Source organism: Camellia sinensis, chromosome 12 (assembly GCF_055761805.1).
Source record: "Camellia sinensis isolate YWXY chromosome 12, ASM5576180v1, whole genome shotgun sequence".
Classification (NCBI taxonomy): Eukaryota; Viridiplantae; Streptophyta; class Magnoliopsida; order Ericales; family Theaceae; genus Camellia; species Camellia sinensis.
Window position 1 is genome coordinate 40066772 of NC_138972.1, and position 27556 is coordinate 40094327.

A 27556-nucleotide genomic window follows, 5' to 3' on the forward strand; every position below is an offset into this window, starting at 1 on the left:
GCTCTGAGACAACAACTGCCAAAGTAGTAGTATAGGCCTGAATAGAAGGATCAGTCAGAGCAGATGAAGAAAAGAAGCTCTCATACATATGGTCAAACTTCTGGCTCTCGAACAACCGAAAAGTCAAGTCTTTCTTATTGATCAGTGAAGGCGAACAGATAACTGGTTTACTCCGAACAAACTCAATGAATGCATCAATATTCTTTCACGAACATCTCTTGAAAGATGGAGTGGAACCCCTCATCCAACTTAAACCCAGTAGTAATAGAGAGCCAAATGTAGGAAGCAAAGTGTGTAGGAGTCCACGAGTAAAGTGCCCATAACTTTCTAAAAAGGACAATAAATGAGGTGTCGGCTTCGGTACACATTGATCAAACCCAAATTGACAGTCTGCCTTATCAGGCCTGTAGACAGCGCTACCAAAGCCTTCATTATGCCATACCAGTAGTGAGCTAGGAAAAACCATTACGAAGATATTAACAAGGTGCGCAGAAGTATCCTCTGGCAAAGGAAATGACACTAGCTGAGGGAAAGCATGGAAAATAAGTGGTGTCGCCACACCCATTAATAGACATACATAAGGGTGAGCCACAAAGCCCCGAAGATCATCTACTAAAGTATTCAAAGATAGGGTGGAAATGACACGCGACCAATGTGAGATCAACGACTGACAAGTTTTCCCCTTTTCAAATATACGGGATCCGTCCTTTCTAAGCACGTGAATACCATCCTTGTTTACTACCTCCGAAAGGACGTTCACCTTCAATACGGTCAGAGTATAAGCAAACTTTGGGAATCTCTTAAAGAAAAAATAGAGTAGGAATTGACTTTGGACGAACGAGATAGGCTCAGATTGATCCATAGACCGTATTGTGTCCCGGTGAAGCAAATCCAATCAGTAATATAAATTCCCAAAAAATAGTGAGGCCAAGGGGATTCGATCACCCTTAAAAAATATGATCGGCAGGGGAAAGACAAAGGGTTTAAGAGTATTCGAAGGCATGCTTAGAAGAATAAAAAATGACAGGAAGCAAGTCAAAAACCTCAGAAAGTAAAACTTGGAGCCATACATCGGACCAACGTTGTACTGCTGAGAAGCAAGGTCAGTATCTCTAGCGAAGGGTTGAAGATCTCTAAAGAAATGGAGGATCCATGCAGTGTAAGAAGTGCAGTCCATCCTTACTTATTTAGTCCTCCTCTTCAGACCATCGAACCAAGAACTCCATCGACCACAATCTTGAAAATTCTATTTTAAAGATTCGATCAGAGGCTCGTCATCATGGGGAATCCACTCAGGACATAAAACATCAGGGCCAGTCATCTCCAAGCACAGCAACATAAATACATCTTCAAGGGTAAGCCCCAACTCATGGTTGCGAAACATGAAGGTGTACATCTTGATACCCCACCGAAGAGCCATAGCTTCAAGGCTAGCATTATTGTAACGGATAGATAAGGAATGGGAAATCCTCACAAGAATCAACAGTTGGGCTGCCTAAAGCCTTTGACAGAAACCCTTGTCTGAGAGAACATCATCAACCCATTCTTGCCAGTCGAAAGGAGGATTAGAAAAAGCTTTGAACTAGAAGTAGTAGTAAGGGAAATCCCCTAGCTCAATCCTGAGGCACAACACTGAGGAAAGAGGGATGATGGTTTCCTCTCTTGAGTCAATATAGTCAGAAAGACACAGTGGTGTCCTCCTCAGAGATGGAAGAGAGGTGGTAGATATAACCGCTCGCGATGAGGGATCCTTCTTTCCAAAATAAGGGGATTTCCTCCACTTAGATGTCGGAGGCACATCCCTCTCCTTCATAAGAGTCGGTTCTGACAGCCTCGGAGTTGAATTATTAAATTTATTTCTTTGAATTAACTTGAGGAAGTTAATGTTAGTAATTCGAAAGTGAACACTTGTATTATATTTTATAATTATAGTCAAAAGAGGATTTTGATATAATTAACTAAGTGTTGGAGGTATTTACTTATGCTTATTGAGAATTACAATTTAACTTTGAAGATCCCGAGACTTTACTTGCATGAGAAAAAATGGGAATTTAATTGTATTGAATGTTTGGGATAGTGATGAGTTTTGGAAAGAATGTAATTGTACGGGGAGGAAATAATTCTCCTCGTATAATCCTGTTGACCAAGTCCACGCTCCTCCGTACGACGTCGCTTTATCACCTGAAAACACAAACGTGAGCTAGCCGGCGGGTGTGTGCCGGAAACCTCTCCGATGCCTAAGTCAGAAAAACTTGACAAATAGACAAAGCTCTAAGTTCTCAGAAAGATTGTGTTCAATTACCTCCTCCAAGGTGATGCTTGTGGGTTTTTATAAGTTTCCCGTGGCACAATCCTGGTAGGACTTGTATTTCTCCATGCAGAGTCCTCCTAGGATTCATACTCCAAAGGATAACGCTTATCCTTTTACACCCTCCCCCACTGCTTAAACCAAGTGGGATGGTTCTCTTTATGGCCGAACTTCCATTTGACCGAAGTAAAATTGGCTATACCGAGCCACAGAGGGCCGAACTATCCTTAGCTCGGTCTTCTCCTCTAACTCCTTACTTCGGCTGCCCTGTTCAACCTTGGTGTGCTTAGATCAAACTTCCAAGTAACAAGTTCTGACCGACCTAACCATTGTAAGTCACGACCGGACTAATTCCGAAACCGGCCTTCCCAGAACATACTGCGACCGGACTAACTCTGAGACCGGCCTAACTCTGAGTTGCCTCCGGACCGGAGTAGCTTTATTCTTCCTTGGGCCGACGCAACTATCTCTTCTTGAGCCGGAGTAATCACACCTCCTTAGGCCGGAGTAACTTTGCCGGAGTAACCTTGCTCTCCTGGGCCGGAGTATCCTTTTCGGCCTTTTTTACTCAGTCCTTCGCGTTTTGGGCCTCAAAGCCCAACTCGCAGCTCGGCCCAATTTTTCCCAAAAATTACCCTCTCAATTGCCCCTTAATTCCATCTGCGCAACATGATTGGGATTATCAGTCTACTGGCCGAGCTAGAGTTTATTAAGCCTTTTCAGCCGAGCTAAAAACCCTTTAGCCTCTCCAGCCGAGCGAAAAACCCTCAGGCTTTCCAACCGAGCCAACTTTACCTCGGGTATCACTATGTCCGGTCAAAACGTCTCTTCAATCACAGCGACTGTAACGCTTCCCATTCCAGTGACACGTGGCAAGCTCTGATAAGCTGCGGCCAACTGTCATGCCGCCCTTCAGAATTTTTGTACTGTTCCCGCCTCTTTTTGCCGCCTTTTTCTCTCCCTTCTTTCACAAAACAACCTTTCTACTCCTTGAATCACTTACTCTACTGTTTTCATCTTCTCTCTGTGCCTCTACTCCTTCCATACTCAAGCTCGTGTTCTTTACTTGCTGCCACCGTTTCCGACTCCAGTCTTCTTTCTCTCTTCTCTGGTAAGAAAATCTAACCATCTTGCTTTCTATGTTTTCGTACTTTACTTTCCATGCTTTGTATGTTTTTTGCAAACATTTTTCTCCATTTGTTGCTTTACTTTCGTACTTTTATGAAAGAAAACCAGTAGAACTCCATGTGTGTATGAACTGTTATGTAGAAAACCACTTTTAGATCCAAAATCACGTAGCAACCGAACTAGGATCCTGTTTGCCCCCAAATAGATAGATCTTTGTAATCAATAACCGAACTCGCTCTAGCCGAAATAAGATCACCAAGTTTTGAATATAGCAATCTAGGAACCTCGGTGGTCAACCGAACTAAGCTTTTGGGGCCAAGTCGGCTCTCTTGGTTCCTAAACCGAACTCAGAAAGCCGCCCCCAGAGGCTTAACCGAAGTAACTCTATTCACATTGCAGCCGATTTAGGCCTTGGGGCTAAACCAGCTCTCTTAGTCTTTTAGACCGAACTCAGAAAGCTGCCCCTAGACATCAAACCGGTCTACCGAGCATACTGCTCAAACCGAGCTGCCAAACTTTTAGATGAACCGAGATAGAACCAGCTAATTTGAGGCCGAAGTAGGGCTCTTATACCTTGCTTTAAAATTGTAGCACGGTCCATAGATCAGTGCTTTAACCCCCTCTGTTTTTTACTTTGCAGACTTAGGTTACCCAGGTACTCCCGTGTGCGCTCAACCGAGCTACTGAGCACGATTTTTGCACCGAGATAACTTATCCGTAAATTATACAACAAATGGGCAAGTATAGGTATCTAGTTGAGACCCCGGGTGGGATGGCCGAATTCAGGAAGGACTATAACATACCGGATGACGTCCATTTGACTTTGGCCAAAAAAGACATCACACCCTGGGATAACGAAGGCTTCGTCCCCTTTACTCTTCAATCCATAATAGAAACCGGACTACGGTTTCCCGTACAACCGTTGATCTGTGAGTTCCTTAGGCAAACTAGGTTATGCCCCACCCAACTGTCCACCAATACATACCGTATTATTATGGGAATTGCCGCACTAAACCACCAAACCGGTTTAAACCTCGGCCTTGCCGAAATATTCCATCAATATTCCATCGGCTCGAAAGATGCTGGGTGGGTCTACTACCTTAGGATCCGCCGCCGCCGAGAGAAGATTGTTAAGCACACACCGGACAAAGACCTTAATGATGACGACTTCTTCTGGGTCTCTGGGAATTTTGAGGATTTTCAAGCCCAAATTCCTGGCCGACCTATAAATTGGAAAAAGGGAGAGCCTGGTAATCTGACTTCGGTCTTCTTATTTGTATTTTATTTCGGTTTTTGTTAGTTTATTAGCCGAACTAACACTTCTGTTTTTTGCAGATTTCGCCCACCTTCATTCCTTATATAGCTATCCCAACCTTGCGGTTTTGCGAGCCGCACTACGGATTAAAGAACGAGGTTGGGCCAAGCTTCTAAATTTTGAACCGACCTACCGATATAGTGGTCGCCGAAAAGCAAGAGTGACCGATTTCCTACTTGAGGAAGAACCAGAACCGGACCCAACCTTGCCCGAAATAAGACTTGTTCCATTAACTGCTGAGGAAGAGATGGCAAAGAAGAGCAGAGTCAGGGCCCTTCTAACTTCAACAACCAGAGCCGAAGTACAGCCATCCGTCGAGGCGCAGCCTGCCGTTGTGGCCCTCCTTCTCAGCAGCCTTCTACATCTCGCCCTTCCAAACGCGCCCGACCTACATCGACCGAACGGCAACTTGTCGATGAGGTTGAATCCATCCCCCAGAGTCCTCAACCTTCCCCTCAACCAGAGCAAACTGACCGAGCTGAGTCTCCGAAGTGGGCTCCGCCGCTGACCTTCAACGACCGAGACATCAAAGCTACTGATTCGGTCGTAGCTGAAAAGGACCACCAACTGGCCTTTAACCTGGCCAAAAGTGTGTGCCTCCCCAAGGACATGGAGCACCACTTGAAGCAACTGAACACCGAAATGAAATCAATTCGGTCTGCTTCCAAGTCCATGATCTTGGTAAGTAGCTCTGTCTGTTTTTTCTGTCTAAATTTTTCCAACTTTTACTTCGGTTGAGAAGAAACCTTTGTTTTGCCAGGCCTTGCAAAAGAACAATATCACTTATAGGAAAGTCCAAGAACTCCGCAAAACCACAAGGCAAGCGATGGTGGAAGCCGAAGCAAAGGCGGCCGAACTAGTGGAGGCCGAAAGGAAAATGACCGAGCTTCGAGCAGAGAACGGCCGACTTGCCGATCTGGTTAACTCGGCTGAAGCGGAGAAGCAAAAAGCGGCCATTGTAATGAAAGACAAATATCTGCGCGAGCTGCTGAAGCTTGAGAAGAGAAAAGACGCCGAAATCAACGAACTAAAAAAGAACATGGAGGCGGCCGAAAAGGAGGGGTACAAGCAAGGTTACAAGGAGGCAGAGGAGGCCTATGTCAAACAATGCGACGCCGCCAAGGAGCTTTTCTTCAAGTGCGGCTGGAGGGCGGCTGTGGAGAAGCTCGGTCATGATGAACAGACCGAGGTCTTCGACCCTCCAGCGTACTTTATACCGAAGTCCCTTGCGGCGTATGCAGACGCCTTGCAACAAGAGTTCCTAGAGGACTCAGACACTGATGACTCCTTTGCTCCTGAAGACATTCCGGTCGTTGGTGCCGACCCATCACTTCGGTTGGAACCCATGGTAGAGGACCTTCCTAACGAGCAGCCGAATGAAGACGTGATTCCAACCGAAGGAATCATGGCAGCCGAGAGTGAGCTTCCTCTTGAGACCGGTCTTCGAGTTGGTGATGATGCGGCTTTTGACACCGAGATAGATGAACTTTTCTCTTAATTTTGTACTCTTTTCTTTTTAACCGAACTAAGCCCCTTTGTAATGACTTCTCTTTTGAATGAAAATTTTACTTCTCTTACTCCGGTTGTTGTGTGTATGCTTGCATTTGTTATGTCTTCTATTACTCTAATCTTTTCTTTCGGTTTAGGCTGGTTAAAATATGCTTACTAGCCAACCACTCCTTAGCCGATATAATCACTTCGGCTGAAGAGTAACAAGTGTTGGTTTATTCCAGCCAACCACTCTTCAGCCATACACTTACTTCGCCTGAAGAGTAACAAGAGTTGGTTTATTCCAGCCAACCACTCTTCAGCCATGCACTTACTTCGGCTGAAGAGTAACAAGAGTTGGTTTATTCCAGCCAACCACTCTTCAGCCATGCACTTACTTCGGCTGAAGAGTAACAAGAGTTGGTTTATTCCAGCCAACCACTCTTCAGCCATACACTTACTTCGGCTGAAGAGTAACAAGAGTTGGTTTATTCCAGCCAACCACTCTTCAGCCATGCACTTACTTCGGCTGAAGAGTAATAAGAGTTGGTTTATTCCAGCCAACCACTCTTCAGCCGTGCACTTATTTCGGCTGAAGAGTAACAAGAGTTGGTTTATTCCAGCCAACCACTCTTCAGCCATACACTTACTTCGGCTGAAGAGTAACAAGAGTTGGTTTATTTCAGCCAACCACTCTTCAGCCATGCACTTACTTCGGCTGAAGAGTAACAAGAGTTGGTTTATTCCAGCCAACCACTCTTCAGCCATGCACTTACTTCGGCTGAAGAGTAACAAGAGTTGGTTTATTCCAGCCAACCACTCTTCAGCCATGCACTTACTTCGGCTGAAGAGTAATAAGAGTTGGTTTATTCCAGCCAACTATTGAAGTTAGTTTTTCCAGCTAACTTATAGTATTTGGTTATTCCGACCAAATGTCCTGCAGCCTGGATCCTTATCCTGGGCTTAGGAAGGGTGTTGGTTTAATCCAGCCAACCTCTAAGTTAGTTTTTCCAGCTAACTTAGAATAGAATGCTTGCAATATACTTAGTCTTTCAAGCTAACTTTTACAAAGAATAATTCGTGCTAAAAAGAATTTCTCATTTTATTGAAGGAAGACAGAAGTACATATGTTTGGAAAAGAAAAGCTAAAAGTAAAATAACTTGAGATTGGCCGTATTCCATGGCCTAGGGATTGCCTTGCCATCCTTGTCTTCTAGGTGGTATGCCCCTTTGCCTGCTAACCCAACCACCTTATAAGGACCTTCCCAATTTGGGCCTAGCTTGCCGTCTCCTAGGATCAAGGTGTTTCCCATTACTTTGCGTAGTACCCAATCCCCAATTTTGAATTGTCTTGGATGAACCTTTTTGCTGTATTTTCTGATTAACTCTCGTTGGTATGAGGCGATGTGGACTAGTGCTCTTTCTCTTCTTTCTTCTGCAAGGTTGAGTTCTAAGGCTATGGCTTCTCCATTTAAGTCTGGATCAAAATTTTCGCTTCGAATTGTGGGGAGGCGAACTTCTAGTGGGATCACTGCTTCCATGCCATAGGCTAAGGAGAATGGTGTTTCTCCAGTTGATCGCCGAGGCGTGGTGCGGTAAGCCCATAAGACGTGAGGAAGTTCATCTGCCCACTTGCCTTTTGCTTTCTCTAGCCTTTTCTTTAGTCCATCCAAGACGACTTTATTTGATGCTTCAGCTTGCCCATTTGCTTGAGGATATGCCGGTGTGGAATTGTAGAACTCTATCTTGTATTCTTCACAAAAGCTTCTAAAGATTCTGCCGTCGAACTGAGTTCCATTGTCTGAGATCAGTGCTTTTGGTATGCCAAACCGAGTGATAATATTCTGCCAAACAAACTTCTTCACATCTTTTTCTTTGATTGACGCCAATGCTTCTGCTTCCACCCACTTTGTGAAGTAGTCTGTTGCTGCGAGAAAGAATTTTCTGCCCCCGGGTGCTGTTGGAAGTGGTCCTACTATGTCTAAGCCCCACATTGCGAAAGGCCATGGGCTAGTTAAGGGTAGGAGTTCTCTTGCTGGTTGATGTATTTGGTGCGCGAATTTCTGGCATTTTTCACACTTCTTCACATATTTCTCTGAGTCTGCTTGCATATATGGCCACCAATATCCTTGTGAAATAGCCCTGTAAGCGAGCGACCTTCCCCCTTGATGACTTCCACATACCCCTTCATGTATTTCGAACAGGAATGCCTCTACTTTGCTGGGATGAACGCACTTGAGGTAAGGCCCAGAGAACGACTTCTTGTATAATGCCAAAGATGGAGATAGCCAAAACCACTGCGACTTTGCCCTTATTCTGTTGGCTTCTTTTTTCTCTTCTGGTAGGATGCCGTCTTTTAGGAATAGGATGATGGGATCCATCCAAGAAGGGCCTAATTCTGCGCAACATACTTCTTCTGCTTCGGGGTCTTCTATGCTTGGTCTTGGTAAGAAGTCGATGAGTAATGGGTGAGGGATTGATGTATCTGCCATTGAGGCAAGGCCTGCTAGCTCGTCCGCTCGGCTGTTTTCCTCCCTGCCAATTTGTTCTATCCTTACCACATCAAACTTCTTGATCTCCGTTCTGACTAACTCTTGGTACTTGGCCATTCTGTCGTCCTTTGCTTCGTATTCGCCAGAAATTTGGTTTACCACCAGCAGAGAGTCACTATATACCATTATTTCGGTTGCTTTCATGAAGTGTGCTGACTTGAGTCCTGCGAGAAGCGCCTCATACTCCGCTTCATTGTTGGATGCTGGGAAGCCAAGGTTGATTGCTTGCTCTATAACCAGGCCGTCTGGAGAGATGAGGACTATGCCAAGCCCTGCACCATGTCAGTTGGATGCTCCATCCACAAAGAGTTTCCACATCTCTCCAACGAATAGTTTCCAGCAAGTGGAAGGATCAGACGATGCCATGGGGTCAAGGATGGTGTTTTCTTCAAAGTCCATGTTGGCTGTCTGTCCTTCGTCCTCTGTTTGAACTGTTGGTGAGCCTTTGTTTGCCTCTTCCTTGTTGTCCTTAGTATGGTCTGCCTTGGTGCTTGATTGACTACCTTCTACTAGGGGTTGCGCTATTCCGGCGTCAACTTCCGTCCCTAGTTCGGTTGTGTCAGTTAGGTCGACTGGGCAGATATGATGACTTCCAGGAGTAAACTCTGCGACGAAGTCTGCCAAGGATTGGGCTTTTATTGCGGTCTTGGGTTGGAACTTGATGTCGAATTGTCCCAATTCTACTGCCCACTTCAAAATTCGCCCACTAAAGTTCGCCCTTTCAAACAGAGCTTTTAATGGAAAGGCTGTGAGGACGACTATGGTGTGGGCATGGAAGTAGTGCGCCAATTTTCTGGATGCCATCATTAATGCTAATGCTAGTTTCTCCAAGGGCAAGTACCTTGTTTCGGCTCCCAACAATGTCTTGCTGACATAAAAGATGGGCAGGTGTTGTATTCCTTCTGCACGAACCAACACTGCGCTAACTGCGTGCTGAGAAACTGCCAGGTACAAAAAGAGTTCTTCACCAGGTACTGGAGTAACAAGTAGTGGTGGGGAAGACATGTACTCCTTCAAGCTTTCCAGAGCTCGGTCGCATTCCTCATCCCACTCAAACTTGGCCTTTAAAGCTTGGAAAAATGGTCGTAGTCTGTCTGATGACCTGCTTATGAACCGGTTGAGTGCAGCCGCCATGCCAGTGAGATGCTGCACTTCTTTGACTGAGTTTGGTCTCTCCAGCTCCTGGATCGCTTTAATCTGAGAGGGGTCTGCTTCTATACCTCGGTTGGTTACCAGGAAGCCCAAGAATTTACCAGATCCAACTCCGAATGCGCATTTAGACGCATTGAGGCGCAACTTGTGTTTCTTCAGGATCTAGAACATCTCGCCTAGGTCTTTAAGATGGTCATTCTCATCCTTGCTTTTGACCACCATGTCGTCGATGTAAGCCTCCATTGTTCTGCCTAACAATGGTTCGAACATCTTGGTGACCATCCTTTGGAATGTCGCCCCTGCGTTCTTTAGGCCAAAGGGCATGACCTTGTAGCAATATAACCCCCTTGGTGTTGTGAAGGATGTGACCTCCTGGTCTGGTTCGTGCATGGCGATCTGGTGGTAGCCTCTGTATGCATCCAGAAAGCTAAGTCGGTTATGCCCTGCCGTTAAGTCCACCAGTTGATCTATCCTTGGTAGAGGAAAGCTATCTTTTGGGCACGCCTTGTTGACTGTTTTGTAGTCGACGCAGACACGCCATTTACCATTCTTTTTCGGTACTACGACTGTGTTGGAGATCCATCTTGGGTAGTGCACTTCCCTTATTGCTCCTGCCTCCAGCAGGTTGCCTACCTCTTCTGCCACTATTTCGGCGTGGTGGAGTGCCGATCTGCGTGTGCGTTGAATGACTGGTCTGGCGGATGGGTGGACATTGAGTTGGTGACTGATGAAGTTTGGATCAATGCCTGGCATGTCGTAAGGTGTCCAGGCAAACACTTCGATATTAGAGGTCAAGAATTCCAAGACTTCTAATCTCTCAGCGCTGGATAACGATGAGCCAAGCAAGAAGAACTTATCCGGGTTCTTCTCATCTATTTTTACCTCCACCAAGTCCTCCACCGCTTTCTGATCAGCCTCTTTGCCGACGTCCGCGAATAGTTCATTACTTTCTGGCTCTTCCACCGAATGAACGTATCCTTTGGCAGCTCGGCTTCCATTCGCTGTGGCGAAGCACTGTTTTGACATGATCTGATCGCCATAGACTTCTTCAATTATACCGGCGTCATTGGGGAACCGCATTACCTGATGGTATGATGACGCTACCGAACGTATGGCATGCAGCCATGTTCTGCCCAGGATGATGTTGTAGGTGGAGGGGACCTTCAATACCCAGAACTCCACTTGTTTTGTTACACTTCCTGCTCTGACTGGAAGGATTATTTTGCCGACAGGCCACTCTGGCATGGAGTTGAATCCAATCAGGGGAGAAACTGCAGGTGCCAAGTCTTTGTCTTGCAGTTTCAGTTGCTTGAATGTGTCGTAATACATGATCTCACATGAACTACCCTGGTCAATCAGAATCCGCTTGACGTCAAAATCCTTGACTCGGAGAGTGACAACCAGGGCATCATTATGGGGGCAGTAAATTCGTTCCAAGTCCTTATCCGAAAAGGACATGACGTTTGTTGCCTCTGTCCTCCCCTTTTTGATGGCAGGTTGGGCACTTAATACTTCCCTAAAGTGCTCAGCCTTCTTGATTGAACCTCTGAGCTCGCATACGCGCTCAGGTTCAAAAACTCCATGAATTACATTGATAGTGCCTTGAGGTGGTGCATCAATTGGCATTCTATTTGGATGGTTATCATGATCTTGGGGGGCCTGTTGCGCTCCTCCTTCAATGTATTTGTCCAAGTGGCCTGCTGCCACCAATTCTTCCAAGTGTTGTCTTAGTGGCGTGCAATTCTCAGTTCGGTGTCCCTTTTCCTTGTGGAAGGTGCACCGTGATCTGTCGTCGTAGTTCTTCTGAGCTTCCCCTAGCTTGGCTGGCCACTTGACGAATGGCTCATCTTTTATTTCGCTCAGAATCCGATATATTGGTTTTTTGAACATCGTTGTTATGGCAGTGCGGATTCTCAACCATCTTTTGTCTGGGTCTTCTCCGTTATCTCGTCTGCCACGCCCGTTTTTATTCTGTCGATCTACTGTATTGACCTTTGCTGAGGTCTTCTTTTCTGGTACCGTGGTTGCACTAGTTTTTGCTTTTGCACATGCGCCATCCTCTTCTACCCTGATGTGCTGATGCACTCGTTCCATCAGGGCCTCCATGGTGAGGGGTGGCGTCATGGTAATTGAATCCCTTAGTCGGTTCCCTACTGGTAGGCCTCTTTTATATTGCGCAATGGCGAGATTGGTGGGGCAGTCTCCAATCTGGTTGAATGTCTCCCAGTAGCAACTGTTGTAAGATCTGAGGGTCTCTTTTTCACCCATGTCGATGGAGAGTAACTGGTCTATCTCCACCGGTGTTTTAGTATTTGTCCGAAACCTTGTTACGAACGCTTCTGCCAATTGGGCCCAGGAGGCTATGCTGCCCTCTGGGAGTTTTTCGAACCAAGTCAAGCCTAGGTCGCCCAGACTTGACGGGAAGAGTATGCACATTAGGGCCTCGTTTTGCCTGTACACAGCCATGACTTGGCGAAAGTGGCTCAGGTGTGAATACGGGTCCGTCTTCCCTTCATATGTATTGAATTTCGGCTGAAGGAAGCCTGATGGTAGGGGTGCGTTTTCAATTGCTGGGACAAACGGCGAAGTCTGTAGTCTCGCCAATGCCTTGTCCGTTGGTTCGTAGGCCGGTCGCGGTATTGGCATTCCAACCTCGACGCTTCCATGCGTCCGAGGAGCCAACCGTTGTAAGGCCGAAACTCGGTGTGGATCCCTTGCCCTGGCATCCTCCTTGCATCGTGCTTTTTCTTCTAGCACGGTTCGTAAGTCGGATGACCTGGGTAGCTCTGTTTGTCTGGATCTGGTTTGGTGTGAATGTGAAGGCCAATACGTGCTTCCTTCAGTGTATGATCTTTCGGATCTCGTCCTCTCAGACCTGGAGTGATGAGTCCTTGAAGATAAGGAGTGAGTGTCGCCTGTCCTGAGGCTTCTGCTCTCTCCTTGGGAGGGTGTAGTATTCCTACTACGATTCTCTGAGTGGCGAGGGGGCGTCTTGTGTTTGCGCCCCTCTCCTGTCGCCACATCTTTAGTCTTCATCTGGCGTTTCAAAGCCTCCATGTCCGCCGCCATCTTTCGAATTAGTTCGTCTTGTTCCTTCACGCGATCTTCCAAGGCTTGAGGATCAATCCTCCTCCTTTGCCTGTCAGGACTCTGAGAATGTCGAGGGCTGTTATTCCGCCTTCCCCTGCCACTCCTCCTGGAATTATGTTGTTGGGGCTCCAGATCTGCCATAGGAGGGACAGAGGGTAATCCTTCACGCCTTGCGCCCCCCTCTGGAGTTAGTCCGTCTACGGCGGACTGCGGCAAGTCTTCAATGTGTGCCATTGAATGAGAAAAGGAGAAGCTTAGTCAAGAGGTTTTTGTTCTTGTCTGTTATTCCCACAGACGGCGCCAATTGTACGGGGAGGAAATAATTCTCCTCGTATAATCCTGTTGACCAAGTCCACGCTCCTCCGTACGACGTCGCTTTATCACCTGAAAACACAAACGTGAGCTAGCCGGCGGGTGTGTGCCGGAAACCTCTCCGATGCCTAAGTCAGAAAAACTTGACAAATAGACAAAGCTCTAAGTTCTCAGAAAGATTGTGTTCAATTACCTCCTCCAAGGTGATGCTTGTGGGTTTTTATAAGTTTCCCGTGGCACAATCCTGGTAGGACTTGTATTTCTCCATGCAGAGTCCTCCTAGGATTCATACTCCAAAGGATAACGCTTATCCTTTTACACCCTCCCCCACTGCTTAAACCAAGTGGGATGGTTCTCTTTATGGCCGAACTTCCATTTGACCGAAGTAAAATTGGCTATACCGAGCCACAGAGGGCCGAACTATCCTTAGCTCGGTCTTCTCCTCTAACTCCTTACTTCGGCTGCCCTGTTCAACCTTGGTGTGCTTAGATCAAACTTCCAAGTAACAAGTTCTGACCGACCTAACCATTGTAAGTCACGACCGGACTAATTCCGAAACCGGCCTTCCCAGAACATACTGCGACCGGACTAACTCTGAGACCGGCCTAACTCTGAGTTGCCTCCGGACCGGAGTAGCTTTATTCTTCCTTGGGCCGACGCAACTATCTCTTCTTGAGCCGGAGTAATCACACCTCCTTAGGCCGGAGTAACTTTGCCGGAGTAACCTTGCTCTCCTGGGCCGGAGTATCCTTTTCGGCCTTTTTTACTCAGTCCTTCGCGTTTTGGGCCTCAAAGCCCAACTCGCAGCTCGGCCCAATTTTTCCCAAAAATTATCCTCTCAGTAATTATATTAATTGATAAAGTATGTAAGTTAGAAATAGTGAGATTGATTGAAATCTTGAATCCGCTTTTACGTTATATGTTAGTGATATTGATGAACCTATTGCTTAGAGGTTTTGTCCTTGGCAACTGGTAGAGAGTTGCATTGTTGGTGGTAGAATGATATGGATTTAGGTTGAACAAAAACCCTACGTGTAATGTAGTTGTTTTTATATTGGAAATGAAATGGATATGGTATATACATTGTGATTAGTTGACGTGAGTGTCAAGTTCCTTACGATTAGCACCTAGTAAAGTGGATTATGGTTCTAATGAGAGGTACCAATTTTCTTCCAGCTAGCGTCTGGTAAAGTGGTTTCCCTTCGAATGATGGGTTCCAAGTTTCCTCCAGCTAGCACCTGGTAAAGTGGATGGTTGTGGCTTGACGAAGCTAGATTGCATTATATATATTATGTGATAGTAGGTGATGATATTATGGTAGATGATTAAAGTGAGTAATTGAAGTTGTTTAATTATTTAAGTAAACCGGTGTTTGTTGATTAAATAATTTGGACTTATGGTCCTATTGACAGTCGCTAAGTTTAATAACTGTGGATCTTTTTAAGTTAATGAGATATGAGTATACTTGTTGATAGCTTGTTACTTATAGATTTATTTAAGTTAATCGGCATGAGTTGATTAAATAAACTGATTGAAATTGAGGCCTTGCTAATAGTTATTATAACTTATGGGTTCATTTAAGTTAACTAGTATGAGTCGTGAAAATGAAATGTATTTGATGCTTTGTTGGACGCCATTATGAATTGTTTAACTATTTAATTTTACTAGGATGTGTTAGTTGAATAGATTAAAAAGGATATTTTGTTGACATTTAGAGCATTTTTATTTAATTAAGTTAACTAAGTCGGCTTAATTAAATAAATTGTATTTAAGAGATTATGTAATAAAATCATAAGATTTTGGCATGATATGATTTTACGTTTAAGTATCATTGTACTCGTATGTCTTTTAATGTTATAATATGAGTTTGCTTAGTGAGCTAGTGGTTTGTTCACCCCCTACCTGTACATATGTACAGGGAATGTTTTCGGACTTGAGGATCAAACAGCAGGTTTATCTTGACATAGTTATAAAGTGGTGATGAGTCGTGGTGCATTTTATTTGTTTCTTTGGCTGAATACTATACTTTGTAAAGGGCAACACCCTTTTATTTATTGTAAGCCTTTGAGGCATTTTGTTTGTAAAAGAATATGTTATATTCAATGTAATACATGGAGAGTGGGTTTAATAGTTTTTATCAATGGTATTTTCTTGTGTTGACTTGTGAAGAATAAAGAAAATATTTAACTAAAAGGATTTTTGATAATTAGTTGAATGAGAATGGGATTTCTTTCAAAAACCTCACGATTAGGTTCATTATTTTCCACCTAATTAATCTTTAAAAATCGAGGCGTGACAAACAAAGCAAGACTAAACCCATTGTTAGCCTTAAGGTAGGGAATCCATTGAGGAATGGCTGAAATTGGCTTTACAGCCAAATGCCAATAGAATAAAAAGAGGTCTTCTAATCCGCGATTTTCAGAGTAGGGTTTGTATGGATATGCGCCCAGGGGATGACTTAGTGGTTGAGGCCAAGCTCGTGCTCGAGGGAGAGATGGCCATGTAGCCCTGATAACAATTGTTGTAGGCTAGGGAAGAGGCGGGATTTCCTAATGGGAAGCTATGGGTTTTGACTTCGAAGCATTGGGAGGAAGTTCAAGAGCATGGTGTGCATTAGGTATGGAATCGTCTGGAGCGAGGACAACATGAAGAGCATCAGTTAGGCTAACGGCTTTGAAACGGAGGTTCAGATTCATAGGAGGATATTTGAATCCAATGGTAGCATTGGCATTGGCATGCCTCACATTGTTTTCAGCTTGATCATATGGATCAAAACCATCCATGTTCAAACTTGTTGGATCTTCAATATTCAGAATACAAATGGTTTGGAGCTAATGGGTCTTATTTCTCAGTTCGAACCTCATTAAATACAAAAACCCAACAGTGCAAGCCAAAAGAACGTGGAGGTAGTTGATCATAAAGGCTACATTTAAGGAGTGGCGATTGCGGGAGAAGAGCAACCGCCAAAAGTTATGTTCACTGCTGTAACCATTATGCTTACACTAGTGCGACGCGTATTGTTGGCACCACATTTAAACCATCCAATGCGAATGCGACACGTGGCAAGCACAGTGTATTCAGATATCGAAGAGTCCAACCTTCGAAGGTGCCCACGTGAGTTGCGAATGCAAGTCTTCAACCAGCAATTATGATAAGCGGCATGTGAGAGGCACGTGAAAAAGGAGTTAATAAAAAGCAATCGGTAGTAGTTACACATGCACAAAGAGAGGATTATGGCCCTAAGAAGTAGTGAGAAGGAAAGATGTCATGGTGAATAGAGCGACCTAACTGCTTTGAAGGCACCGAGAGAAGACTATAAACAGATGGAAGCAAAGACTAAAGAGGTCTCCTGACCAAATCCAGACTCTACGTCTTTGTCAATTTCATTTATCTTTAAATTTCTGCACTTTATTTTCATGCGCTGCCCTTACATTTCGTAGGAGTAGATTAGCCTTGTAATTCCAGAACCCAGTCGGTTTAAAAGTTTTGAAGTTGTCCTTACTAAATGCAACATTTTGTAATTGTTTATTCAACCAATTAATTGCAATTTCTGCCCAGTTTCTCCCTCCCATTCTGTTACGAATTTGAGTTTTGGTTCATATTTTCAACACAACACAGTAAAAGTCTTTTTCATTGAGGCCAACAGAACCTTAACACAATAGCTTGATAAAAATTAACATTTATTATCTATAAGGACTTTTCAAATCCTTATTGATACGCTTAAATTACACTTCCAACATTCAAAGTGTTAAAAATAGCCAATAAAAGAAATTAGCATAAAACTCTGGTGCAAAGAAAATGCTTTTAAGATGGAAAATGCACTACTTTAGTTTGAACCGGTAATGCAATGATTAAGCCTTTTTTTCCAACTCAACTATGCAGTTATTAATTTTTAATTTTATAATATTTATTTTGCATTTAGGTTTATTGGGTAGATTTTAGATTTTAATATTGTTTTAGAGTCGGCTTAAAATGAAACTTTAGCTTAAAGTCAAAGGGTGGTCTCCAGTTGGAGATTAAGATTGAACCGTGCAGTCAGTGAGGTGGGCTCATTTTTGGGTTCCACTTCAATAACTCGAACAATTCACATTTTTGGGTTCGTTACTATATTATTCATGTAAAAAATCAAGTCGATGTGATAACAATAATCATATGTTCGAATTAGTTTTCTATGAACCGTTCACCATCCATTTTTTTTGTACAAAACTGATTCAAACATGTGGTTGGCATCATCCCATCTACTTGATTTTTTATATGGATAATGTACTCGACGAATCCTAAAATATGAACAGTTTAGGTCATTGAAACAAGACCCCAAAGTGAATCCATGTCGCGGACTGGATGGTCCAGTCTTGATCTCCAACTGGAGACAAGTTGGACCCAAAGTGAGGCTAGACTAAACTTCAAACTAGCAATTTTTACATACTCTGATGGCGAGTGACATGTTATTAAAATTTGTAAATATATATATATATATTTGTGAAAAAAAATGGTTTGTATGCATGGACCACGTAAATAACAGCACACATAGATTATAATTCTCATATGGTATTAGTATGATGTGGAAACATAAATACTTTAGCACCATCTTCTCTAAGAACCTTTGCCGCTCTTTTATTATACTGATTCTTCATTTATTTTATTTTATTAGTTGGGTAACATCATTTTTTTGGGTACAATGGAGGGCGAAGCCAAAAGAAACACTATAATTTTTTCTTGTACCAAAAGTTGGACCTCTCACATGCTAAATCTTTTGCTCACTAATTTAAGCACAATTTTGTTTTTTGGGTATCAGGCAGTGCTGTTGGAATGGAGCTATGGAGGAAATTAAGCGGCCAGGAGGAAAAGATGAAAACACTCGGAAACAACTTTGAAGCGTTGGAAAGTCAAGCAGCTGACGTAAAAACAGAAGTAGAAGGTGCAGAACTGCAAACAGGAAAGAAACGGAAATACGAAGTTGAAAATTGGCTGAGAAATGTAGAAAGGATGAAAAATGAAGTCCAAAACTTAGAACAAGAAGTACGAGAAAGGAAGATTTCTTTGCTCTTATTGGGAAATCGTGTTGATAAATTGAATGCAGAAATTGCGCTACTCTGTAAGCAATGTAGTTTTCAAGGGAAGCTTCTACTTGACGTGTGCGCAACTCGAGGAGAATCTCTGTTGGCAACAGAATTAATAGGTCAAACAGTAGAGCAAAATCTGAAGAAAATTTGGGCACACTTAATGGATGACTCTGAAAAAATACGCATTGGGATTTGTGGAATGGGGGGAGTCGGCAAAACATCCCAGGCTGTGAACATCTATAATAAACTTATAGAAAACTCTAAAACTAGTCATCATGTCTTTTGGTGTACTGTATCGAAGGACCATGACTATAGCATTGGTAAGCTGCAAAGTGACATTGCTAAATGTTTGAAGTTAGATTTGTCAAATGAGAATGACGAGAAGAAAAGGGCAGCAAAATTGTCACAAGCCTTTGCAAGAAGGGATAAATGTGCTCTCTTTTTGGATGATGTGTGGGATAAAATTGATCTGCATAGAGTTGGAATTCCTAATGGATGTAAGTTGATTCTCACTACTCGCTCAGTTGATGTATGCCACAAGATGGGTTGCAAAGAACTCAAAGTGGAACCTCTTTCTAAAGAAGAAGCTTGGAACTTATTTTGGAAGAAACTTTGCAATGGGGAGGACACGACACTTTCTCCAGAAGTAATAGATATTGCAAAGTCTGTGGCAGCCAAATGCGATGGTTTGCCACTTGGGATTATTACCATGGCTGGAAGCATGAGAGGGGCGGACGACATTCGTGAGTGGAGGAATGTGTTTAAAGAACTGAAGGAACTTACAATGGGGCATGAAGACATGGAAAGGGATGTATTATCGTCATTAGAACTTAGTTATAGTCGCTTGAATGATATGAAATTGAAGCATTGTTTCTTGTATTGCGCCTTGTATCCTGAAGATTGGATGATAGCAAGAAATGAATTAATAAGATATTTCATTGCTGAGAGACTGATTGACAGAAGTAAGAGTTTGATAAGAAAGTTTGACAAGGGTCACACCATCTTGAATAAACTTGGAAGGTCCTGCCTATTGGAACATTATGGGGATGATAAGTATGCACATGTGAAGATGCATGATTTGATTAGGGACATGGCACTAAAGATAATAGAAATGAATCATCATCGAGTCATGGTCAAAGCTGGTGTTGGATTGAAAGAAATACCAGATCAGCAGGAATGGGCCGGAAATCTGGAAAAGGTTTCCTTGATGTGTAATAACATAAAAGAAATTCCATGTGGCCAGTCCCCAAGGTGTCCTAGTCTTTCAACATTGATTTTGAAACACAATCCGTTGAAAAGTATTGCATCATCATTCTTCAAGCACATGCATGCCCTTCAGGTTCTTGATTTGTCCGATAATTCTGAAATTAAAGTGTTGCCAAATTCCGTATCAGACTTGGTGAAACTCACTGGATTGTTCCTTGCGCGTTGTACTTCACTCACATACGTGCCTCCACTGGGAAAGCTTAGAGCCTTAGAAGAATTGGACCTCAGTTTTACAGGAATTGAGGAAGTACCTCAAGGTGTGGGCATGCTGGTCAATCTAAAAAATCTGAATATGGAAGGCACAGAAAAGCTGGAGAAGATACCAAGTGGGACATTGAGCAAACTCTCCCATCTCCAATGCCTCGGACTTCAATGTAGATTACGACCTGTAAAAATACAAGCAGAGGAATTGGAGGAGTTGACGAAGCTGGAAGAATTTAATGTCCATCTGGACGATGTTCATTCTTTCAACCGAATCGTCAAATTTCTACAACACCAAGAGGTACCATTGGGCAAGTATTTTCTTCAGCTTGGAGATAGTAATTTTGAATATTTTGAATGTAAAAGTTATAGCAAAGCCATATCATGGATGGGGGAATACTACATTACCAAGGGAAGAGAAGAAGATGTTAGTTTCCTGCCATATGACCTTGAGGCCTTAACAATTAGCGATCAATGGTTTACTAGCGACTACTTTTGTGATGTTTTCCCCTCATTTTGGGGTAATGCAAGACACCTGCAGTTTTGTGCAATCAAGAATTGCAGAGGGATAGAGGGCATCCTGTCCGCTTGCTCGTCCTCCACTTCCTTGTCTTCACCCCGCAATGAGGAGGAGATAGAAGTAGATGATGATCAAATACAAGAGTCCCATAATGCCCCATTTCAAAGCATTGAGATATTGATGCTCTCTCATTTGCAGGATCTCAGGGGCCTAATTAGATCGAGGAAGTTGGGGCGGTTGGGTTTCGGAGTAATTGCACCTCATGGCACCTTTTCCAATCTTAGAAAGTTGGGCATTTCATTTTGTGACAAAATGAATAGCGTGTTCACGCCTGGCTTGCAGCTACCGCACTTGGAAGAGATAACGGTCAAATTTTGTGATGAAATTAAGGAGATATTCGATCATGAAGGGGTGGGAACAATCTCCTCCAGAAATAATCATGACAGTGTGACAAAGTTACATAAATTGTGGCTTTCTTCTTCTCGGCTTGAATTTGAGAGCATCTGCCAAGGAATGGGAATACGCTTCTTCAGAAATAATCACAATATGCCTTTCATTCTTCCCAAGTTAAAGAAACTGCGGCTTGAATCTCTACCGAAATTGGGGAGCATCTGCGAAGGAATGATAGTTTGCGCTTCCATTGAAGAAATTCATGTAAGCCGTTGTCCCAAGTTGAAGAGGCTCCCTTTCTTTTTGCCCCTTGATAACAATGGACAAGCGTCTACTCCCATGACTCTTAAGGAGATCAACGTTCACAGAGATTGGTGGGAATCGTTAGAGTGGGACCCTCCCAATGTCAAGGCTGTGCTTCAACCCTTTTTACGCTTTGACAAGATTTGGGAAGTAAAAACCATTGGATAATAATGTCTCATGCACATGTGTGTCTCTCTCAATTTCCCTGTTGCACTAATCCAGTATCCTTCCCTTCCTTCTACCCTTTGTTCTTGTTTTTTGTTTTCGTTACGCGGAACACACTCTCTGTCCCGTTTGTTTTCCATTTGTTTTCAGAGATAGAATGAAGGAGATTCATAGTAAAAGAATTAATAATGAGAAAATTGTTAGTGAGGGGATTAAGTAAAATTGTGTTTGTTTTGATAATAGTTGTTAGTGTATGAAATGTAAAATTATTTTTATATAAAATAATAAAACAAATAAAAAAATACAAAAAATTAAACATTAATGTTCAAAAAAAATTTTCCAATATGTAAAAAATAAAATAATAATAAAATTTCTAATCTTCTTACTATTTTTCTAATACCACTTCCACCTCCACCTCCTCCATTCCAATCCCCCTTCCAACTTCCATCTTAATCTCCTCCTCCATCCTAATCCCTTTCCCAACTCTACAAACAAACACAACGCTAAAAAACCCCACCTCCATCCTAATCCCATTCCATCCTTTACACCCCAAAACAAACAGAGCCTCTATTACTTGCACTGAATCTCTCTTTATGATTGCTAGTGTAAAACCCCTATTATATATGGATAAGTAACAAAATATGATAAATAATATTAAATATGTTAAAAATTAATTAAATATTATAATATTAATTTAGATAGGTATTTAAATAATAGATTTGAATGATTTCACTATATTTATATAAACATGCAAGACTAATTAATTTTTTTAAAATGCACTCAATCTTATAAACTCAATTGAAAATGAAGAGTAAGAGTGACATTCAATAAATATAAGATAAAGATAAAAAAAATTAAATTTAAATTTGAAGATGAATATAGAAAAAGCAAATTAGATAAATTTTCGAAAAAGAATAAACTCAACTGAAAATTAAAAGTAAGAGTGGAATTTATAAATATAAGATAAAGATAAAAATAAGTTTGTTTGACATCCCCTATATTATTATACTTTTTTTTATTATCTTTTTTATCTTTATTGGGTCACATTATTTCTCTATTTTTCTGCACATCTTTTCATAAAAAATAAAAAAATGTACTTATTTAGATCATCCTAAATTACTTTGAGAAACTATAAGAATATATAAAGAGAAAATTAAATAATTTCTAGAAAAATGAGTTAGAAATAAATTCAGTAAACATCAAATGAAGATTGAAAAAAATAAATCAAGTTGAAATTCAAAAATTCAAAAATAAAAAAAGATAAACCTTAAAACAAAAAAATCTAATATAACTCTAATAATAGAAGAACAGAAGAGGGTAGTAATTTAAAAATTGGATAAGAGTGAAATGTCATCTATAATTTTTTAGCAACTAAGATGTAGCAAGTTTAAAATTAGATAAGAGTTAAATGACAACTATAATTTTTTAAAATTTGAAGTTTGGGTAGTTAAAAAATAAGCATTTATGATATCTTATGACAAAAATTGTAACTCTATTTTGTGTCTACTACTAATAATTTTTAACAATTCAAGCTACTACTTAAAAAAATATATATATATATTCAAGGAATCACATTTTTATATCTTAATTTTGTTTTGTTTCAATAACATATAAATTTCAACAACTTTTATATTCTAAAGCTACCAAATTAAAAATAAAATAAAATAAATAGCATCACTTTTATTTTTAAAATCTTAGTTCGTTTGATTTTAATTTTGTTTTGTGTCAATAACCTATAAATTTTAGCAATTTTTGTATTCTGAAGCTAGTAAATAAATAAATAAAAAAAGTCAATTTTCTTTTTAAAATATTAGTTAGTTTTATTTTTACTTTGCGTTAAGAGTCGGTAAAGTGGCATTGGTAGTGCTATGCACGAGTATAAATAAATAATGAAAAAATAATTTTAAAATTAAATAATAATAAATTTGGAAATTTTCTTTTAAAGTCCTTGATATTAAGATTTTATAGATAAATGACATAAAATATTTTCATAGTAGTTAAGGGACCTTAACTTATAAAAAAAAAAATATCTTGGACCTCTCCTCACTACAGGAAATTACACTTTTGGGGACCAAAAAAAATTTAGTAGCCAAAAGTTGTGGAATTGGCGACCAAAAATTATATTAGTCGAAAAAAGTACAAAATTTAGTTACTAATTTTTTTTAGTCGTGGTATATTGATTATTGGTGACTAAAAAAAATTTAGTCGCTAAAAATGTCACAATTGGAGACTGAAAGAAATTTTAGTCGCTAGAAATGCCACAATTGGCAACTAAAATAATTGTCAGTTGCTAAAAATGCCACAATTGGTGACTAAAAATTATGTTAGTTGCTGTATAGTTAGTTTTGGCTACTAAAATTATTTAGTCGCCGAATGAAAAACAAAAATTTACTTTTTATCTTTGACGACCAAAAGTTTGGTCGGAAAAAATTTAATTTCAACGACTAAATAAATATTTTAGTCACTGTATAGTTACTTTTGACTACTAAATTTATTTAGTTGCTGAATGGAAAACAAAAATTTACTTTTTATTTTTGGTGATTAAAAGTTTGGTCGCCAAAAATTTATTTTTAGGGAAATAAATTTTAGTCGTCATATACAAACTTTGGCCAACTAAAAGAAATTTAGTCGCCAAATATCTAGAATAATTTTATTTTTAACCTTTGGCGACTACCTCATTTAGTCGGCAAATATATATTTTTGGTGACCAAAACACATTAGTCGGCAATAAAACTCATTTTTTTTGGTGGAAACCTTTAGCGTCCAATTTGAGTTTATGTTTAATTTATTATTATTATTATTATTTATTTCTCTGTATCTCAGCTGAGACACATAAACCAAACACCAAGCACTAAATAGCATAATTTTTTACTTTTTATTTCTGGCGACCAAAAAATTGTACGGTAAAAAGTTATTTTTAGTGGCCAAACAACTTTTAGTCGTGTTATGAGAATTTTTGCCTACTAAATAATTTAGTCGCCAACCAAATATCATAATTTTTACTTTACTTTTTGGCGACGAAATATTTGGTCAGTAAATATTTATTTTGGATGATTACAATTATTTAGTCGGTAATATTTAGCTACTAAAAAAAATTAGTTGTCTTTCGTTGACTTTTACCGACTAAAGTTTTTAGTCGGCAATTGTAATTAAAAGTTTTGGAGGTAGGACTCCAAATTTTGGATGGATTTTTAAATTATTTTGGTGAGGAACTCTGGAGGAATTTCAAACATGTTAAAATGAGTTAGGGCTTAAAAACGTCTGTCTGTCTGTTTGTCTGTCTCTCTCTCATGCCGGTTGCCTTCCTCCTGATATTGAATCTCTGTCGCTTTGTTTCCGTCGCTGTCGGGTAAGGAGCATCACCGCCTTCGAGCACCACCGTCGATCAACTATTGGAGTATTACCCCAAGTATGTCCTTTCTATTTTGCCTTCTCTCTGTCTCTCTTCCCCTAATATCTGTTTCTTTTTTCCACCATTTGGATTGTAATAGTTTTGGGGAAGAAGTAAGTATAGAAATCACATTTGGTATTTCTGGTTTTCTTTTATTCGAAAATTGGCTTCATTGGGTATCCTATTGTAGACAAATCCCATTGGAGCAATATTTTCATGTTTGGATTGAATAAACAGTTGACCTCTGCTATTATTCATTATTTTAATCAAATTCTTATTAGTTAGATTTTTGACCATTGTAATACATTAATTCTATGGTTTGATGTAATCTCCCAGGTTGGTACTTGTTCACTTCAAGCTTTTATCTCCTTCTTATAATTGATTCGGTTTTCAAGTAGACATTCAATTGATGTACATATATAGTCCATCCAATTGATATATAGCCCACAATCTACATACTTGCAAAGAGTTTGTGTTATCAATGGCAATGCCAATATGGATTGTGTGTTTTGTAACCAGAGACTGCAAACCATGTGCTGCCCACATTCTCTGAGTTTGGCTACTTTTTGTCGGCAAGGCCATTACTTTATTACTTTGCTTCACTTTGGCTATTTTATATGTTCTCTCTTTCAACCATTCTCATCCAACATAGCGGGGTTGCTGAATTGCAGTGTGTTGTACCAGTTGGTGTGGAGTTCTACACATCAGGCTTCAATTCTAATGATGTCTCACCCTTTCCACAGAGTTATCCTATTGTTTTAACTGGTATGCAACTCTTGTATATATTTCTAGCAATGTTTACTTGTAATTATTCAAGTTTTTGCTCCTAGCATTGAGAGTATGCAATTTGTTTTTTTCCTTGTCAAGTTGGCTGACTAGGTGTAGTAGAATTTGGTTTTCTGTTGTTAAAGAAGTTAAAATCCAATAGATAATTGAATATGGATTTAAAACCAAGTTATATTCTTTTTATGAGGTTCTAGCACATCATTGAGGGTCTGTTTCTTTTGTTCTTTGTAGAGTGGATGCTCCCTTGGGGGGTGGAAGAAATGTAAAAACAAAATGACAAGTCACATATAGCCCTCCAATTTTCTAGAAATAAAAAATAAAGGTATCCCCTTGTTTTTTTTTTTGTTTTTTTTTGTTGTTGATAAATATAGGTATCCCCTTGATAGGAGAAGACATTGAAGCCCAAAAGAAAGACAAATGACAAATATTGTTCCACAACCCTCCACTCTCTTCAATCTTGCTCTAAAAAAACTCTTATATTTCTTTCCAATCAAATTCTAATTCTACACAACCAAACAACCTACTTCCAGTAGTCATAACTTCCCTAGAATAGAGGTTGGGACATTGAACTTACTAGTAGTCGTAAATTTCAATTGTGAGTGGAGTACTTTACTTGAGGTTAGAAGATCTTTAAATAAGTTGGTCTATGGGATGTCAATTTTCAAATCATATGTCCTCAAATCTTCTATTGGTGACTTGTTTTCTTCCTTTATTCATGTGATTGACAGGTGAGAAGAAATCAGATCAGTGAAAGAATGAGGAAACTACAAGAGCTTGTCCCAAACATGGAGAAGGTAAGGTTATAAAAATGCACACTTTTTAAATGCCATTTGGTGCTTTTTATTTATGTATATTAATGGGATCTTAATGTCAGATTTTGATCAACTGTTTGAATGGTTATGAAGCACAATTTGCTGAAGAGAAGCAAAGGCATTTCAAGTTAATGAGAAACCTGTTTGATATTTTGCTTATGGGAGGATTTGAATAGTTGGAGCTATTTGATATTTCAAATTTTTATTTTATTTTATTTTTTTGTGCAGCTGCTTGTCGTAGCATTTCAGTGCACCATGTTAACCCATTAAAGGTATCCTAATTTAGTTTTCTTTTTATAATTGTTATAATTTGAAATGTCAATTTTATTGAATAAGTGCTAATGGTTAATTTTATTTTTTTTTTATATTTTACAGATTGCTTTTGCGTGGGCTATTGTTGATATTTATTTTTGTGTACGAAGAGCATTTGTTCTGTATATGGAAGACATTTATTTTTCTACAACTCTTTGTTTTGGAATTCCAGTGTTTTTGTATGTATTATTTAATTTAGATGGATCATACTTGGTTGGTGTGGATTTATATGATATTTGGAATATGATGTTATGAGTTAAAGTTTTTTGGATAGTTAATAATGAAATGGGTATTACTGATAATGGATTTAGATGATAATTGATAGATGTATTATTCTGTATATGTACAAGTTACAGGTTGTATGTACAAGTTACAGGTTGCATTGATAATGGAATGCATATAATTTAGAAATTAATGAAAAATATTCAATTTATGCTTTTTAAAAAAAATAATAAATATAGCTTTTGGCGATTAAACATTTAGTAGCCAAAAAATAAAAAGGGAACTTGTTGGCTACTAAATAGTTAGTAGCCAAAAAAAGATGAAAGTTTTTGGCGATTAAAAAATTAGTAGTTGAAAAGGAGCACCATGATTTTAGCGACTAAAAAATTGGTAGCCAAAAAAGGAGTGTCATGTTTTTAGCGACTAAATATTTTAGTCGCTAAAACAAAAAAGCACATTTATTGAAAATTTTGGGCGACTAAATTTTTAGTCACCAATTGGCGACTTTCAGTGACTAAAAAAATTAGTCGCCAATACCTTTCCTTTTGACGACCAATTGTTGTCACCAATTTAGAATTTTCAGCGACTAAATATTTTTTAGTCACCAATACCTTCCCCAACAATCTTCCCGTAACCAAGTCAGCGACCAAACTATTTAGTCGGGAAAACTTTTCGGCGACTAAAATCTGACTTTTGGCGACTAAAAATTTAGTCGCCAAAAGTGCAATTTCTTGTAGTGCCTACTACACAAAGTTGGAGAAAGATATTTCACTACATAAA

General features: G+C 40.3%; 1 protein-coding gene across 1 annotated transcript in view; it reads left to right on the plus strand.

The window, feature by feature from the left end:
- Nucleotides 1-21459, plus strand: part of LOC114312749 (putative disease resistance protein At1g15890) — a 36849-nt gene extending 15390 nt beyond the window's left edge. Inside the window, exon 2 of the mRNA XM_082898401.1 lies at nucleotides 18141-21459. Coding sequence (XP_082754527.1) covers nucleotides 18155-21256 — 3102 coding nt within the window. The 5' untranslated portion in view covers nucleotides 18141-18154 and the 3' untranslated portion in view covers nucleotides 21257-21459. The remainder of the gene's footprint in view (nucleotides 1-18140) is intronic.
- The last annotated feature ends 6097 nt before the right edge of the window (nucleotides 21460-27556 follow it).